General features: G+C 39.2%; 1 protein-coding gene across 1 annotated transcript; it reads left to right on the top strand.

The window, feature by feature from the left end:
- Window positions 1-1,132: 1,132 nt before the first annotated feature.
- LOC129763238 (uncharacterized) lies at window positions 1,133-12,183 on the top strand. The gene is made up of 3 exons (XM_055762112.1): window positions 1,133-1,807; window positions 1,877-2,066; window positions 11,400-12,183. Exons 1-3 carry the CDS (start codon window positions 1,423-1,425, stop codon window positions 11,764-11,766), a joined length of 942 nt encoding a protein of 313 aa, XP_055618087.1. The 5' UTR covers window positions 1,133-1,422; the 3' UTR covers window positions 11,767-12,183.
- The last annotated feature ends 5,787 nt before the right edge of the window (window positions 12,184-17,970 follow it).

The following is a 17,970-nucleotide window of genomic DNA, read 5'->3' as shown; positions in this document are numbered from 1 at the left end:
TTGACTAGATCTATTCCATTAGAATTTAATTCTTCCACAAATGTGATATTTCTTTAAAAAAGGCTAGCTAATTCACTTCAATTTGGTATGATAGTCATCTGAATCGGTGCACTAGTTCAAAAGTTATGAATTTTTGAAAAAAGTAGTTTTTTTGGAAAAAAGGCGACAAAATTTATTTTTCGGACCACCCTAATATAGAAATGAGCACCCTAGTGAAAAAATGAAAAAATACGGGTCTAATATTTTGCGATAAGGAACAAATCTATCACTTTGCATGTAAATCCGAGAACCACTATATCGGATTGGCATGGAAAGGCTGCATATTCACACAAATAGGTGCTCATTCATTCAAAATTTCGTTCATTTTCCGAAGAAAATAATACAACAAGAAATAGATCGCTCTGATTTCAATTAACTATCCAATTCAGTAATTACCGACGATGCATTAACATAGGTCAACCCAAATTTTGAGAAACACAATAAATTTAGTTGAATTACTTCATAGTGTACAGACACCTCATCCTTCTTACTCGACTTCCGTCCATAGTCTACAGACGTGATAACACCCATGTGTCGAGCGATATCGTTTTACACTTGTAACAGTATGAGAAATCATTAGCCCTAAACTTGAACTAAAAACAAAACCCGAGAACCAGCCAATGAGATCTCGTCCATTGGCACGTCGGGCCAGCGATGTCGAAAATTTTAAAAGAAAAAGCATTTTTTTTGTTGCATCTCGCGTGTCGGAATCGTGCTGGTAATTAATCTAATTTGAAAGCATTTTCTTGGACGGCGCGCGCCCGGGCAGTATCCTCTCCGCACGGAAGACACCGAGAGGCTGCTTGTACCGCCATGGCGGGCGGTGAGTTTCGATGGGTGGTTGTAATGCGAGCTCGAGTGATTTTCCGTTTTTCCTCCATCCGAAGGCGAAGACCGTCTCGTTCTCGTCTCCCCCTCCCCCGCTCAGTACGTGTGTCTTATCATTTTTCGTTTTTTTGTGGTGTTTTTTTTTTTGTTTTGCTTTCGCTGCTGCCCTGATGAGCCTTTTTCGGAGTGGGGGATTCCGGTGCTCACCAAGTGTGAAATGGATAAAACTCGTTGTAATTTTCTAAAATCTATCATTTTATTGCTTCTTAGTGTTTAGTGATAACATTCGATAAGACAGAGAGAACAAGGCATTGGCTACAGATGAGCAGCAGCAGATAAAAAGTGTGTGCCTACCATTCCCAGTTTGAACAGTTCCCATCCACTGTTCGAGGACTTCAGTTGGGCCGCTCCTAATCTAGTGGAAGCAGTGCGAGTGTGTGTTCTTGGGCAGTGCGGTGTATCCAGTCCAATTTTTTGTGAAGCACGGGGAGAGACAGAGAGTGCGTGTGAGTGTTTGTGTTCTGTGCGCACCCGTGAATCAAAGTCAGGAGCAAAATGTATTTCAAGAAAGTGATCTCGATTCTGATCATCTGCAAAGTGGCCCAGAGTGCGCTGGTCAAAGAAACCAAACAGGATGCTGCCCCGGAGAACGTTCTAAGCGAGCTGAGCTGGTCCTGCGCTAACAACGCGTCCTGTGTGAAACGAATCGCCCGGGACGTGGTGCACAAGCTGAAGGCACACAAACCGGTCAATTTTGGAGTGTTCAGTATCGCTCCGGTCGAGCGGGTCCCGCTCACCGTCGACGGAAGCTCGTCTCGTGCCATGGACTTCCTAAGCGGGCACGCGCTACAATTCCCGATCGGACCGATGGTGTTCAACATCGAACGCTCCACCGACTATCCCAACTATATTGAGGTCTCCCTGCTCAGAAAGGCCGATGGTGAGATTTGACGTGGGGGAATACAATGATATCGATCCTAATCGTGGCACTATCTTTTCACTTCTACAGGAGCCCGCGGCAGAAACCGCAGGCATATGCGCTTCTTCGTGCCAGCATTCCTGGTCTTCAGCCAAATCGGCTGGTATGCGCTCGCCATTGCCGGAGTCAAGCTGCTAGCGATTAAGGCCTTTTTAGTCGCCAAAATTGCCCTAATTGTTGTAGCATTGATGACTTTCAAGAAACTATTGGAACCTGTCGCGTGAGTATTTGTTGCTTCTCCCGCCTCATCTTAACTCCCGCAGCATCAGTTTCCCCTGGGCCAAACATATCGTTTCATCATTCGATAATTACTTCGCGGCACATTAGGTGGAAATAGTTTCCACGCCTCTGATTTAGATAGCGATGGGTTTATTTTATCCAATCAAATGGTTACGCTAGGTAACCATCGGTAATGAGTAAACACTGATTTCTCAAGCGGAAGCAGAACTAAGAGCTGATATTTACTCGTAGGTGATTGGTGACGATTCAATATCTTGAATTAGCTTTCCTGAAACTGTGGAATGTTTGTTGGTGAATATTTTGATAGCGATTCTTGGTGCGCTTCATTTGTTCAACCGAACTTTTCAATGGGTGTTTATTCTAAAGCGTTGAAGAGTATTTATGATAACTTCATCTTTATTCACCAAGAACAAAATAATAAATAAGAAGTATTTAAAAAATAATGAAGTAAATATTGTGAGACAATGTTAACTTTTATTAATTTCTCAAAATGGCAAAAAACGTACCGTTTCAAGTCAATAGCAGGATGAACTTTCTAGATATTTCAAATTTAGTTTTCTTCAACTCTCAGTTTACTCGTAAATTTGTTAAGATTTTAGCTTTTTTTTTTTGTAAAATTTCAAGGCAATAAAGTGAATCAATCGATTTTTCTCTCAGAACCATTCTAAATTTTTTTTGATAGTGTCCCTTGTTTACTTATAATGTACAAATCAATCAACGGTTTATCATGATAAATTACATGTTTATATGCACATAAAATGCACATGCACAAACATATGATATTATTATGATGCTCGATTTTTTCCAATGTCTGAGCATTATAGTAATTTTTTTTTTCGTTTGTTGTGCTTTTTATTCATCGCAAAGAATGTTTGGTTTGTTGTTTAAAAATGATACATTTAAATTGGGTTTGTCTGCTCGACATTTTTTTTTATCTGACAGCTCACGTCTAAAAACATTGGATAAAAGTCGTCTTGAAATTGAATAAACTATAGCACTTAAGAAGGGACCCTGATCTGGAAAGTCGAAAACATGGTATTTTTTTGCATATTCGGGAATGTCATTTCGCTGGAAAGTTACAGCCAAAAGTATGGGGTCACCTTAAGGGATATAGTATTTCTGTACGAATTTTTAAACACGTTTTTCTCGAAATCATGTTTTTTCAGCTGGTGGTATCTCAGGATCTACTCGACCGATTTGGCTCAAGTTTTTTATCACCTTGTAAAAAAGAAATCATCTAATGCGTTACATAACGGTTTTTTCGATTTTTTATGAGCTTCTAAACAGCGATTTTTCATGAAATATGACTCATTTTTAACAAAAATGGCCGCCATTTTGGCAGTTTTTCGAATTTTCAAAAAACCTGTTTGTGTCCTAAAGTGTCAAAACCACCAGCAAGGTATCGATTTTCAGGCAGCATCTACGCATCCAGCTGTCAATAGCATAATAATCATTATTCGTGCAATCAAAAATGGAAAATACATCTTCAAATATACCTTTAAGCAATTCTATTCCTAACATCCGAAAAAGAAGTCACGAAAATTGATTGGTTTTCGACCTTCCAAACAGGGGTCCCCCCTTAAAATGCTAATTGTTGCATTTGGTGAGCCTGTAGAAAATGCATTATCAGAAATAGCTCTATTTTAAAGTACTTCTTCAAGTCGTTTATTTCAAATCTCCATAGAAGGCATCAGGACAATACTTGGATTGGCTGATTGGAGTCACTATGTTTCCGTTCTGGGGATCAATTGATCCATGCTTTTCCTTTTTGCAGATTATTGGGGCGGTTCATTGATTAGAGTTTCAGAAAACGAATATTTTTGCTCTTCGAACTGAAAGTTTCGGAAATTTGCCCATTGTACAATGGTCCAGGAGATGCATTTAAGTGGAAATTAGCTCGACAGTTATTCTCTAGATAAAAACTGACAAAGTTGTTACATATGATAGAGCGCTCATTTTAAAGTTTCCCAAAATAGGGTGACCAACATTTTCGATGAAATAAAAAATCTAACTTTCTTATCTCTGTAGATAGAAGTGAATATAGTTCGACAATGTTGTAGTCCCAGTTATTTAAAACATCTTTGTAAAACTAAGTTTTTTTCTGTCTCTTGAAAAAACAGATATAGCGCGTTTTTCCTTATTTGCGTGGAGGTCACCATTAAAAAAACTGTTTGGTTGCTATAACTTTTATATTTCGAACTATACAGATAAGAAAGTAATATTTTTTATTTCATCAAAAATTTCATTTGTTTTACATTACGATTTCCCACCTCGTAAATAGATAAAATTTGAAAAAAATAGATACAATTCCGTGTTTTCGTACATTTTTTCATTGATTTTCTAACATATTTGTCAATAACAAGCAACTCACGTAGCGGCGAGGCACGATATTTATAAAACTATACCATTGCAAAGCCATGTCAAAAACCAGAGCCCGAAATCTTCGGAGATGAAAAATGAAAATCGACTCTCCTTTCTTCGCTTCGCTTCGACTAGATCTACTTTGGCATTCACCGTCTACATGATTTGAATTGACTTGTCAATGATTTGATGAGCATTGAGAGCAAGAATGACTGATGAACTATTCTAGTCAATGGTTATTCTAAGTGACGTGACTAATGAATACAAATCTTCCTCTTCATTCAACCTGACTTCAATCCACACTTCTACTCCCCATGATATGAATCTTGTTACCCGCAGTCTTATTCTCACGTCCATATAAAGTGAAACGAAAACTCGATTTCTGATGCAAGAAACCATTAATGGGCGGTTTCATTGTTTACTTGCTATAAAGGTCCTCGCGTTAGTATTGGTATATAGCATGCAAAAAAGCGTGCAGTTTGGGAGGAATTCTAAACAAAATTTTAGTCCAGAACATATAAAAACACACAAATTTGTTAGTGTTTCTGAACACAACACTGCACGCTATTTCTATGTATGAGTTATTTTCGTGTACGATACAAAAGAATCTAGCTCACCTGCAGTATATGTCAAACCTCGTTGAACTCAATCATCGCTATATGCATACGTGATACACAAGAGAGAGAAACGAATTCATTTGGGGGGAGTCACTTCAATATGCATTGAAGTCCATTTGACGGGGCAAAAATGCAATGTGAAAGTCGAGTCGTAGACTGAGATCGCAACTAAACGCCCGAATGACCGTTGAGTCATATTGACGGAGGAACTGCTGGAAGAAGCAGTTCCTCAATATGCCAAATTTGGTTTCATTTGCTTGATTAATTCTCGAGTAATGCAAAAATTAGTATTTCATTTGTATGGCAGCACCCCCTAAGAGAGGGGGAGGAGTATCTAACCACCGTAAAAACATTTTTTACACCCTAAAACCTCCACATGCCAAGTTTGGTTTCATTTGCTTGATTAGTTCTCGAGTAATGCAGAAATTTGTGTTCTATTTGTATGGCAGCCCCTCTCAGAGAGGGGGTGGAGATTCTAACCACAATAAAAACATTTATTGCTCTCTAAAACCTCAATATGTCATATTTCGGCCAATTTGCGTGATTAACTCCCGAGTAATGTAGAAATTTGTGTTTAATTTGTATGGAAGATTGAATACCAAGGCGACTTTCTTCATAGTCCGCTGACTATCCTCACTTGAATATAGCTTTGACTGGCTGCCACAGTTGATATGTGCTCATATCAGCGGTGTTTAGAATCTGTGGTTACTCCTACGTCGAATATCGGAATAGTTCAGCCCAGAGTAACTTCCCCAGCAGCATGTGTACAGTGTATGGAGCACTGAGTGCGAGTAGAAGATACTACTCTGCATTTGCTCGTATTTAACTTACCAAAGCAAGAATTCGTCAATGTTTTTCTCTGATGCTATCATACAGTCCAATGCTAAGGATAGTACTCGACAAAAATTTAAGGTCATCTATGAAGAGTTGCATTGGAGATGGAAGTCGACGGCAATTCTAGAATGAAGTCATACCTCATACTCCTATAGCCAATTTTCTTTGAGAATCCTATTTTTAGTTTTTTTTTCTTACCGAATAATTGTTAATTTCAAAACATTGAAGTTGGTTAAATGGGTAAATATGACATTATTTTATCATGGAGGCGATCTGGCGTAGTGGTAACATCCGTACCTCTCACCCAAAAGGTCACGAACTCAATTCTCCCTACCGACATTCTTCCTAAAAATGGAAGTAATGTGGCAAACCAGTCAGTGTTTGTCACTATAATACATAGACATAAAATTTAGTAAATATCAAGTATAACTAATGATCATTAATACAAGTTACACACAAACTATAAAAACATTTAAATCGCAAACCAATCTATCCGCAACCACCAAGATATCATGGGGGAGGAGTGTTTCACCACCCTTAGAGAATGGGGGAGGAGTGTTTCACCACCATAGAAACATTCATTGCACCCCAAAATCTCCACATGCCAAATATGGTTTCGATTGCTTGATTAATTCTCAAATAATGTAGAAATTTGTGTTTCATTTGTATGGCAGCCCCCCCCCTTAAAGAGGGGGGATGGGTCTCGAACTATCATGAGAACCTTCCCCGACTCCAAAAACCCCTACATACCAATTTTCATGTCGATCGGTTCAGTAGTTTTCGAGTCTATAAGAATCAGACAGACAGACAACATTCCATTTTTATATACAGTGACTCAAATCCGTAATCATACTCCACAATGCAGATCTCCTTTCCCTTCTTTCGAAAATCGATAACAAGCTTTCAGAACATTCTATTTAGATAAAATCATAGTGTTATATGAGAGTTAAAAGGTTTGCTATCTGTTTTCAGAATAATTATTTTTATTGCTCTAAAATGGCGAATGTATGTGCTAATGTATGACAATTTACTCAAATCCATAATCGTACGATGGTTGAAATCTCTACTCGATTTCGAAGACGTTGGCCAATTCCGAATTCCATCATTAGTATGGTATTCCTTGTTCATTGCAACCATCTTTAGTTGTTTTATCTAGTTTTATCCTTATCTACGAGTTTTTTGGTTTTTGGTTTGGTTTTTTATCAGTTTTTTTATTATATGGTTTTGACGTAGGACTACGTCTTTCATTTCTATACCGGGTGTAAAATCAAAGTTTCGAAAACGAAAGCGTTACGCCGGAGACCGAGATTTTGAGCGTTAATAGCTCCTAAACAACTGAACGAAATGGTATGATAAACACTTCATTCGAAAGATAAAATGTCTACGCGTTCTATACTTGTTACTTTTTGACCCAAAAACTTGTTTCAATAGGCTTAAAATTGCTTTCAAAACAGGCTATTGAAATCACCAATCGGTATATAAGCGAGCGTCGCTCGGAAATCCACTCAGTTCTAATTGAACAGCGATTGGAGCATGTTGTCGCTGTTGTGGTGAAGCTCTTCGTTTATCATGAAAGCGCGGATGAACGGTGTCACCAAGAGCCTGTTTGTGCACCTTAGGCCAGACATGAATCCATTAGGAGGAGAGTGATGCCACAAACGGTTCCCCGGGAAGATCTCGAAGCAGCCGCTACACACACACACATACACGCGCGGAATTCTTTCCGTTTGGATGCCATTCAGCATCGAGAAAGATCCGGAAAATAATCTGCCAGTTCCTCTGGGAATTTAAAAATACATTCATGTGAAAGAGTTCATTTGAATGTTTTCTATCCATGTAACACTATGACCAAATACATTTAGTTTTGTGATTTTTCAATTAATCGCAATTTACAGGATAGCTTCTGAAGATTATTCTTCCCCATCAGTAGGATATTTTCGTATCCAATATTGGATGCATAAAACCTTGTACCTCCAACGTAACGCTCTCGTTTTCGAAGTCCCCCAAATATTCATTTATTCATTCATTCAGAATGGATTCAGATTCAACTTCAAACAAAGGATCACTGAATCAACGATAGTCCTACGTCACCATTGCGGTTATACCATAGATATAACCCACTTTCTGTTTTTAAAATCGTTATTTTTAGAAATTTAATGGTTTCTTAATTTCCTACACAGATAACTCCCTCAGTTTTTTACTGGAACTGATGTCGGGAGATTATGGAGGAATATCAACAACTTTTGAGTAATTGTAATGTAACCGTGTGCGAACTTTATATGTCTAGATCATTGTCTTGACAAGACATGAATCCTCGATTCTATCACATTCTGTTGACACTTTGCTTCATATTTTCCTTCAGGATGTTCATGTAAATATTCTGATCCAATACATGTCAGCTATATATCCCACAGTCATATATCCCTGCAGTTGAAACACAAATTCGAAAAAGCTAAAAATCTTGTCATACAAGAGCCTTCTGGTGGTCAGCGAACTCCAGTGTGTAGAAGTAACCGAGTAAAGATTTCGTCGTTTTACTCATATAGCTGAGCTAATAACCGAGTGTTCAAAGAATTGTCTCGAAGTTTATTGATAGCACTTATAACATATGAGGGGCTCAAAATGAAAGGGGTGTCAGTGACATCATCGATTTCTCTCATTGGTCATAACTACTCTCTCTTTTGGTCATAACTTAGCTGCAAGCACATTCCCAGCCCAGACCGAGACTGGTATAGATTCACGTTTATGCTCTCCTTTTTATTCTTAGAAAACACTTCTCAATCTCATTTTATAATGAAGTATAATATTATCACACATTTAGGTAACATCACCAGTGGCTATGTGGATAGCGTGATCGTGTAAAACAGCTCTGCATTCAGTCGACCTTGGTTTGATCGTCGTTGACATCGTTTGGGCTTTTTTTCGGGTACAATTCCAAGTTAACGTTCAGTCTGAGAGAAAGAGATGTCTGTTTTAAGCTTTTGACAAAGGCGCTTTTATTTGTTAGCCGAAGATGAATTGTTTTCTGTCAACGCTAGTTTGGGTGTACCGTTCATTAATATTTGCTCTGTAGCAGATCATTCGCAAGCATCGATTCCGTGATTTCTGTATACTATTATCTTGATCGTGGCTTTCACATTATCTGACCACTGGTGTTCACGATAGCACAGATAGATGTGTATTTATTTCTGTATTGAAAAGACATAGTTTTAATACTGAAATATCTTTTTTGTCGTATAACTACGCTTTTCAGTGGAGGTGCCAAATCAGAAAACACATTTTTACATTATATTACATTTACATCTATGAAATTAATCTAACGTTAATAACTTTTGCCCCCTATGAATGAATTCTGATGATTTACGTACCAATCAAATTGGAAATTCTCTAAAATTTGTTCGAAATGTTATACATTACGATTCCCTAATCCGTAAACGTTTAAAATTAACAGAAAATGTAGCATTCCCATTGCTTACCAGTACCGTCAATAACGGGAAACTAATGCATTCGATTCTTCCCGTTTAAAACTTATTTCATGTAAATAAGCCATTAATTATTTGAAATCACAGTCTCAATGCAGCTAGCGAGCAGGTAAAATTCATTTCTAATGCTGGTGTGTGGACACACAAACACATAACTCGATGAAAGAATGGAAAGAATGGAAAATATTGCAAAACAGCAGTGCAGTTTTGTTCGGTGGAACCACAGCGTCGATTTCATGTCACGTGCATCACGTGGTATTACGCACACCCACTACAAATCGCAAGCAAGTAAAAATATTTTAAATGCGATATATTTTCAGACCAGTGCAGATATGGAAGATACAACATTCATTTAGATACAACGTACCTTCCGTGGATATATGTTTTCAAAGCATTACTGTTGCATGTGCTGAGGTTGAATCCTACCTCAAACTGAAGATAGGCGCAAACGTGTTGGTAAAATGTTAGATAAACAGATTTGTTTGATTCCTACCGCCAAAGGAAGTACGGTGCCATATGGCAATTCAAATCAGTATCTGACCCCTCAAACTCCCATGAATCTGGTATCAGGGAGAAATCCGGAACATGATTTCGTTTGTGATACGCTCCAAAGCTAGTCAACTATTGTGAATTTAATGTTTCGTTGGTATCACCTCTTATATGTGTATATTAAACTCCCATTGCTTGCTTTCGATAGACCTTGCTTGGAGCTTTCGAGTGCTTTGCATGACAAACGATCAAAACATTGAAATCAAGTAATTTTATCGCTATCTCATTCCAAAGACAAACGGTTCTTAATACCACACAAACTATCAGTTCTTTCCAGGACCTCCAAAACATCCTACTAAAGAGATAATAAAATAGAAATTTAATTATCGTTCGAAAATTTCACTAATAAGCCCAAAAACTCCTCAGTTCGCACAAGCAAAAATATCAATTCGCTAAATTTGCAAGCGAATTGATATTTTTGCTTGTGCGAACTGAGGAGTTTTTGGGCTTATTAGTGAAATTTTCGAACGATAATTAAATTTCTATGTACTCGAGCACTGTTTCCGGGTCAAAAAGAAGGTATTCTTCATCTGTTAGAGCCGATTTGGTTCGGATTTTCTGCTGCTGTTTGGCTAAAGGTGCTGCAAAGTATATAGTATAAATTGTGGATTTGTGGATATTTTGTCGGAAAATGGTTTTTGGGAGCGTAGAAGATGTAGTATTGCTAAAAGATACTGCAAAAACAACTTGGATATTGATGTTTCAGTGTCACTTCAGAAAGCGAACAACCAGCAGTGCATGTTAATGCTTAGAGTTAATTTGACAATATGTTGACAATATTGGCGTTTTACTACTTTGCGAACCGTTCCCAAAGTATATTTGACATACAGTTTTGGGGGCTACCTGGAGAATTACTTTTCGAACAAAAGTACGATGACGCTATAGCAATACTTAATGGGAACTATTGGTAATGTATTCAATGTATTCGCACCGCATTCCTGTTTAGCTGATATTACGGTTCCTGATGATGAAGATTAATGCTGGAATATCAAATAAATCAAATAATCAATAAAAATTAAAATAAACCAAACAAAATACTAAAGTTTGTGTTGAAATATGATAAACATCCGTGAAACTGTTTTTTGTAGTTATTATTTCTGACAATTGAATGAATGGTCTACTTACTGCCAGGTGTGAATGTTCTTAAGTTCTTAACCAATAAAGCTTTCAGAGCATCTGGTCATTATCAACGCGTGTTTTCTTGACGAAACATAATTCGTCTTCTATTAGCCAAGGTTGGGCGATTGCTTTCCCTCGGATAGTCCAATTTTGACAGTACAAGTCCGAATTCAAAGTTTGACGGTAGTAGAACACGCTGCCAGGAAAATACTCACTTGTAAACATAACTAACAGTTTGGACTTCAAGAAAATACAAAAGTTTGAGATCTACAATTTGAAAAAAATACGCTAAATGTATATGATACAAATATTGAAATACTAATACCTCCCAATGATCTCTTTTTATAACAGAGTCATGCCACCACCGTACTTCGATCATCAGGAGCCCTTCCTGATGCCGTACGGCATGGACTTCCACCACGGCTTCCCTGGCTCCGGACACGACATGTACCCAATGGGGGGACTTGGCGCGCACCTGGGACATCACGACGGCCCGTCCGGACTGCACGCTGCTGAGGGTGGACTTGGCGCCGCCAGCAACCTGAACCCTGTCGTCGATACTAACCAGGCCGCCGCAGACAAGTCAGCTTCGGTTGCCGGCAATGGCGGTGTCACCTCTTCGGCTGCGAGTTCCAACGATCGTCATCACTTCCCCGGCGGCAAAATCAAACGGCAGGACTTCTATCCGGTGGCACACACCGGCAAATACTACTACTGAGCGAGAGGACAGCAGAACGAGATAATGCCAAAGCCACCACCACCCCTTGTCCGTTGTGAGACAGTTCACTACCTCCAAGTCCAAGTTTGCGCTGCCACAATCAGTCCCAAGATCCTTCCCCCCGAAAAAAAGAAACGTAAAAAAGCCCCAGACTCGTAACACAACCATATGACCAAATGATGCCTTCTGGAGAGTATGATTCCCACTCGGTAGCTGCTGATAAAACTGTTTAGCATGTAACCATAGTATTTACCCGATGGTATTCGATCAGTTTCCACACCTGCAACTACGGTGTGAGCGAGAGAAACCTTCCCAAACTGTTGTAAAATTGTTTTCCATCGCCCCCTTCTGTGAAGTGTTGTTATAATCTAATATTTATTTATTTATTAAAAGAACTGGGAGAATGAAAATCTAAAACCATGTGTTTTATTTATATCTCGTTCATACTCTATATCCGATCATCTGCTGAACAAAATGGTCCTCTCACAAATTGACGTATGAATACAGACGGTTGGAAGACATTCCTCCACTCGATATCCGATATTTTCCAGCAGATAATCACCGGATCGAAACTAAGCTCATTGCAGCTACATACAAATGCGGCCTCGGCATTTATATAATCGTGTGCTCTTCCATAGCAAATTAGTGAATAGCTATCCTACAGCCCCACCCACGCTTTCAAATCACTTTAGCATGAAATTGAATCTAGTTTATTATATTGCACGGAATATCTGCTCCGGAGGATGACCATGAAATGTTTCTCATGCAATGCTTATTAGCAATCAGCCTCGAGCTCGAGCAAATACTTTCGGAGAATTGTGAATAAACTATGGACCACCCGGTAATATTGATTAAATTGATTGTAGGGTGAAATTTGCTCACATGGAATCAAACACAAAGCATACTTTTGAGGTTTCTATTTCGCCGAAACAGGACTAACAAATTGTATCAATTACAAATATAAAGCCAGTTATAACTGAAACCTACTCAATTGAGTATATCAGTTTCCCGCTTTTCAATCGAATTAATGCTAATTATTCGCAAATCCAACACAAACAAATGTGAACATTAGAGTTCATGTTTATAAATAAATCAGAAGGGTGGGTTTATCGGATATCATTTCATAATGAAACAATATTTGAGAATTCACTCTTTAGTAGTTTTTTTAATGGCGGTCCAATGGCTGGCGTGACTTCGTAGAAGCGGCTTAAGAAGGTTGATTCAATCGTCTCGTTCTCGCTTGGACAATACAAAAAAATGACCATACGAGGTTTGTTCACAAAGTATCGCGACTTTCGGAATGACGCGGGTTACGTATATCCGATTCTAGATTTTTTGTGGCATTATGTTGGTACTCATGTCTCTCACTTATGCTGACAAGAACGGCTATTTTGAATGTTCAGTTAATTTTTGACAACTGCTTTTCTTACACGTGTTTTGGTTCATCGTCGATTTTTGCCTATTGCCTATCTCTAGAGAAATCCCTTCGTACACCCAAACTAGCGTTGGCTAAAACACTTCATCTTTAGCAGAAAAGATGCCATTTCGTGTGCTGGAAGGTCAAATACGCGAATAATGAGCTGTTTTAAAAGCTTATAAAAGGTTTGTATGTATGCGAGTAAATATCTTATTCTGCTTTCCTTCCTCATTTCATTTGTGCCAATAAAAAAAAGTCCATACGACGTCGACGAAAGCAAAGCTATTTCACACGACCATGCTATCCATATAGCTACCAGTGCTGTTACAAAGAAGCGTGATAATATTACACCTCATCATGACATGAAGATGCGAAGTGTTTTCTAAAGGATAAAGGAAAACATGAACAAGAAATCTTTCTCTGTCTGGGCCGTGTATTCGGCAAACTATACGAAAAGCTTTCATTTGCTTTTATTGAAATGTGTCTCCAATTTCGCTCACTCATATTGGTTCTAGCATATATTAGGCTGTCAAAAAAGTCCTGCGGTATTTTTTTTTAATTTTCAATTGTTCATAAAATTAGTTACAAGCCAACTTCATAATACCCCTGTTATAGAAGCTCGCTTCCTTATTGGCAAAAAACTCGGATAGCCAATTTTCACAGGCCTCTTTTGTGGCTAACTTCTGACTACCTAGCTCGTTCGCCATGGACAAAAACAGGTGGTAGTCACTTGGTGCAAGGTCCGGACTATACGGCGGATGCAAAAGAACCTCCCATCCGAGCTCCCGGAGCTTCTGGCGCGTCACCAAAGAAGTGTGTGGCCTGGCGTTGTCCTGATGGAAAACAATGCGGCCTCTGTTTATCAAAGATGACCTCTTCTTCATGAGTGCTACCTTCATGCGGTCCAGTTGTTGGCAGTACAGGTCCAAATTGAGCGTTTGGCCATAGGGAAGCAGCTCATAATAGATTATTCCTTGATAATCCCCCCAAACACACAGCAGAACCTTCCTGGCCGTTAATGAGGGCTTGGCCACCGTCTGAGCCGCTTCAGCGGGCTTCGACCACGACCGTTTGCGCTTCACGTTGTCGTAAGTGACCCACTTTTCATCGCCAGTCACCATCCGCTTCAGAAACGGATCGATTTTGTTGCGATTCAACAGCGATTCACATGCGTCGATACGGTCAAAGATGTTTTTTTGCGTCAACGTGTGTGGCACCATACATCGAGCTTCTTTGTGAATCCAAGCTTCTTCAAATGGTTAATAACGGTTTGATGACTTATCCCCAGCTCTTGGCCGATGCTACGGCTGCTACTATGCCGGTCTTTCTCGGCTAATTCAGCGATTTTGTCGCAATTTTCGACGACAGGCCTTCCGGAGCGTGGCGCATCTTCGACGACCTCTACACCAGAACCAAAACGTTGAAACCATCGTTGTGCGGTGGAAATGGAAACTGTATCGGGTCCATAAACTGCACAAATTTTATTGGCAGCTTGAGATGCATTTTTGCTGTTGTCATAGTAGTACTGTAAAATATGTCGGATTTTCTCTTTATTTTGCTCCATATTTGCGACACTATAACTCACGAACGGCTTAACCAAACAAAACACTGTCAAGAACTATATTATAGCGCGCAAAAATGCCAAAAATACCAAAAATACCAATTTCCAACAAGCTATAGTATGCCTCGATACAATGAATACAACTAGAACTACGCGCTTACAACGACACTTCGCGGAAATACCGCAGGACTTTTTTGACAGCCTAATATATTATACAAATGATATGCATGTATTGGGGAGTAGAGGTAAACCTTTTTTTTTTGTGCGGGAGATAGGGACCCCATAAAAAAATCGCATTAAAAAATCGTGCAAAACTTCGCCAGTAGCTTCAAAGAACCGTGTTCGGTATACAATTAGAAATTTTTTTTTGTGCGGTAGATAGGGACCGCATAAAAAAGTTTCCCCCAAGAAAATAACTCAAATCCACGCAGTTCACCGTTCAATTTCCTTTTGTTTCCCTGCTTTGCGATGGGACACTTTGCTTCTTCGGTTGCGTGTGGCTGTTTTGTGCTTTTAGTTGCATGCCGAAACGTGATGCTGTTAGAACAAACAGAACAACTTAGAGCATTTGATGGGAGAAGGGGAATTATTTTAGAAGTGGATAATTGAGACGCAAATATGCTTTTTTCGCACTGAAATGCATATAAACCATGGAAAAAAAACTAAATGGACGTCAAATATGCTTTTTTTCATATACCGCACAAGGACAGAAACAGCACAAAAAAAAATCGAACAAAAGAAAATTCGCACAAAAAAAAACCGCACAAAATCCGGTTTTACTGTATAACATTTTCTGTTATTTTTGAGCTCATTCAATGTAATAAATGGGGATGCTATAACATGTGCTAAAAATAAACTTTGGGTGTAGTACTGAAGCGAAATCGGCTATGGCTATGGAAATACTTAATGGAATGGGATAGAGAGGACCACTCTAAAGGGTGTGTCACATCAAATTGCATCACGGAAAAAACGCTGTAGAAATTCGCCCAGTAGACCGATCCTTTTGAAAATTTTAGACAGTAAAATAAAAACTATTAAACAACTTCTGGCATTTTCTTTTTACTCATACTTCGAGCCCAAGCCCGTATGCTCGCACCTTCCTCTTTACTTTTAAGGTTCTGTACAACGTCAGGTTGTAGTTTTTTTTGAACAGAAATCCATTTTCTCTTGAAGTCCGCCTCCGATTTGACAACTTTTGGGTTCCTCCGGAGGGCCTGCTTCATAATCGCCCAATATTTCTCTATTGGACGAAGCTCCGGCGCGTTGGGCGGGTTCATTTCCTTTGGCACGAAGGTGACCCCGTTGGCTTCGTACCACTCCAACACGTCCTTTGAATAGTGGCACGAAGCGAGATCCGGCCAGACGATGGTCGGGCCCTCGTGCTGCTTCAAAAGTGGTAGTAAGCGCTTCTGTAGACACTCCTTAAGGTAAACCTGCCCGTTTACCGTGTCGGTCATCACGAAGGGGGCGCTCCGCTTTCCGCAAGAGCAGATCGCTTGCCACGCCATGTACTTTTTGGCAAACTTGGATAGTTTCTGCTTGCGAATCTCCTCCGGAACGCTGAATTTGTCCTCTGCGGAGAAGAACAACAGGCCTGGCAGCTGACGAAAGTCCGCTTTGACGTAGGTTTCGTCGTCCATTACCAGGCAATGCGGCTTCGTCATCATTTCGGTGTACAGCTTCCGGGCTCGCGTCTTCCCCACCATGTTTTGCCTTTCGTCGCGGTTAGGAGCCTTCTGAGCCTTGTATGTACGCAGGCCCTCCCGCTGCTTGGTCCGCTGGACGAATGAACTTGACAAATTCAGCTTATTGGCGACATCCCGGACCGAACTTCTCGGATCACGTCTAAACTGCTTAACTACGCGCTTGTGATCTTTTTCACTGACGGAGCATCCATTTTTGCCGTTCTTCACCTTTCGGTCGATGGTTAGGTTCTCGAAGTATCGTTTTAGTACTCTGCTGACCGTGGATTGGACGATTCCCAGCATCTTACCGATGTCCCGATGTGACAACTCCGGATTCTCGAAATGAGTGCACAGGATTGATTCACGACGCTCTTTTTCGTTCGACGACATTTTTCCAAATTTACGAAAAATTGACAGTGAAGCATGACCAACGTGATCTATACACTCTTATCTGATTATAAGCGAATGCTGAAGATATAATTCCTAAAAATTAAATTTCTACAGCGTTTTTTCCGTGATGCAATTTGATGTGACACACCCTTTAGTAGTATTGTACCAAAGTAGAAAGCTTAAAAGCATATTGAACTAATTTATTAAAAAATATCAACCAAATAACACCTGTGCATAAAGATGAGATCTGTTTTCTGCATCATATGCCTTAACCGAAATATGATTCAGAACGGTAAACTTACCGAACAATTTTTCCACCTATGAAATGTTCAATAAGTGTTTTTGTTTTGACATAGAACTATGTCTTTGATTTCTATATAGGGGGGATTAAGATTTTTCAAACGCATATTACTTAAAATCGTTATTGCGACATATATTGTGTTATATACTATTAGACAGGAAACCTTTTTTTTGCTTAGGACAGTGATAATAGTAAAAAGTTAACAATTTGACGATTAAAAGGGGAATGTTTTCTTTCAATTGCACTAACCACTCGCTTTCCATCCCGACGCAACGAGCAATTTTTTGCCTACAATTCGGCGTTAGCTCACAATGTGAGTTGATGCGAATCATGAATTCACGCCTAACTTTTCAATATAATATAAATATAAAAGAATATAGCATCCTTGGTCCCGAAACCATGTAAACTACAAAAAAAAAAAAAATACAATAAATATTTACGAAATCAAAATCCATTTTTTGCGCAAGTCTAATATTTTTCAAAAAAAGACAATTAGATTTCTTAAATTTTATGTATCGATCATCTCAATCGGTCCAGTAGATCAAAAGTTATGAATTTTTGAAAAAAAATCATTTTTGGAAAAAAGAGGAAAATGTTGATTTTTCGGACAACCTTGAAATGGAAATGGTCACCCTACTGAAAAAATAAAAAAAATGCGGGTCTAATGTTGTGCGATAAAGAACAAGACTACCACTTTTCACGAAAATCTGAGAACCACTATATCGGTTTGGCATGGAATGGCTGTATATATAAACAACTAGTTGACCCGGCAGACTTCGTCCCGCCCAAAATTTATCTTTTGTTATCACATCCAAGTTTTCCTACTACGCGCACGTTCGTGGGTCCAATC

The sequence above is a fragment of the Toxorhynchites rutilus genome, chromosome 1 (genome assembly GCF_029784135.1).
Source record: "Toxorhynchites rutilus septentrionalis strain SRP chromosome 1, ASM2978413v1, whole genome shotgun sequence".
Classification (NCBI taxonomy): Eukaryota; Metazoa; Arthropoda; class Insecta; order Diptera; family Culicidae; genus Toxorhynchites; species Toxorhynchites rutilus.
The sequence above is the reverse complement of the archived record's forward strand: the minus strand, read 5'-3'. Positions and strand labels throughout refer to the sequence as shown.

Excerpts from the sequence above, each read along its gene's own strand:
- LOC129763238 (XM_055762112.1), top strand. The coding sequence starts at position 1,423 with ATGTATTTCAAGAAAGTGATCTCGATTCTGATCATCTGCAAAGTGGCC. Across the intron at positions 1,808-1,876 it reads CCTGCTCAGAAAGGCCGATG|GAGCCCGCGGCAGAAACCGC; the intron begins GTGAGATTTGAC and ends TCACTTCTACAG. Across the intron at positions 2,067-11,399 it reads AAACTATTGGAACCTGTCGC|AGTCATGCCACCACCGTACT; the intron begins GTGAGTATTTGT and ends TTTTTATAACAG.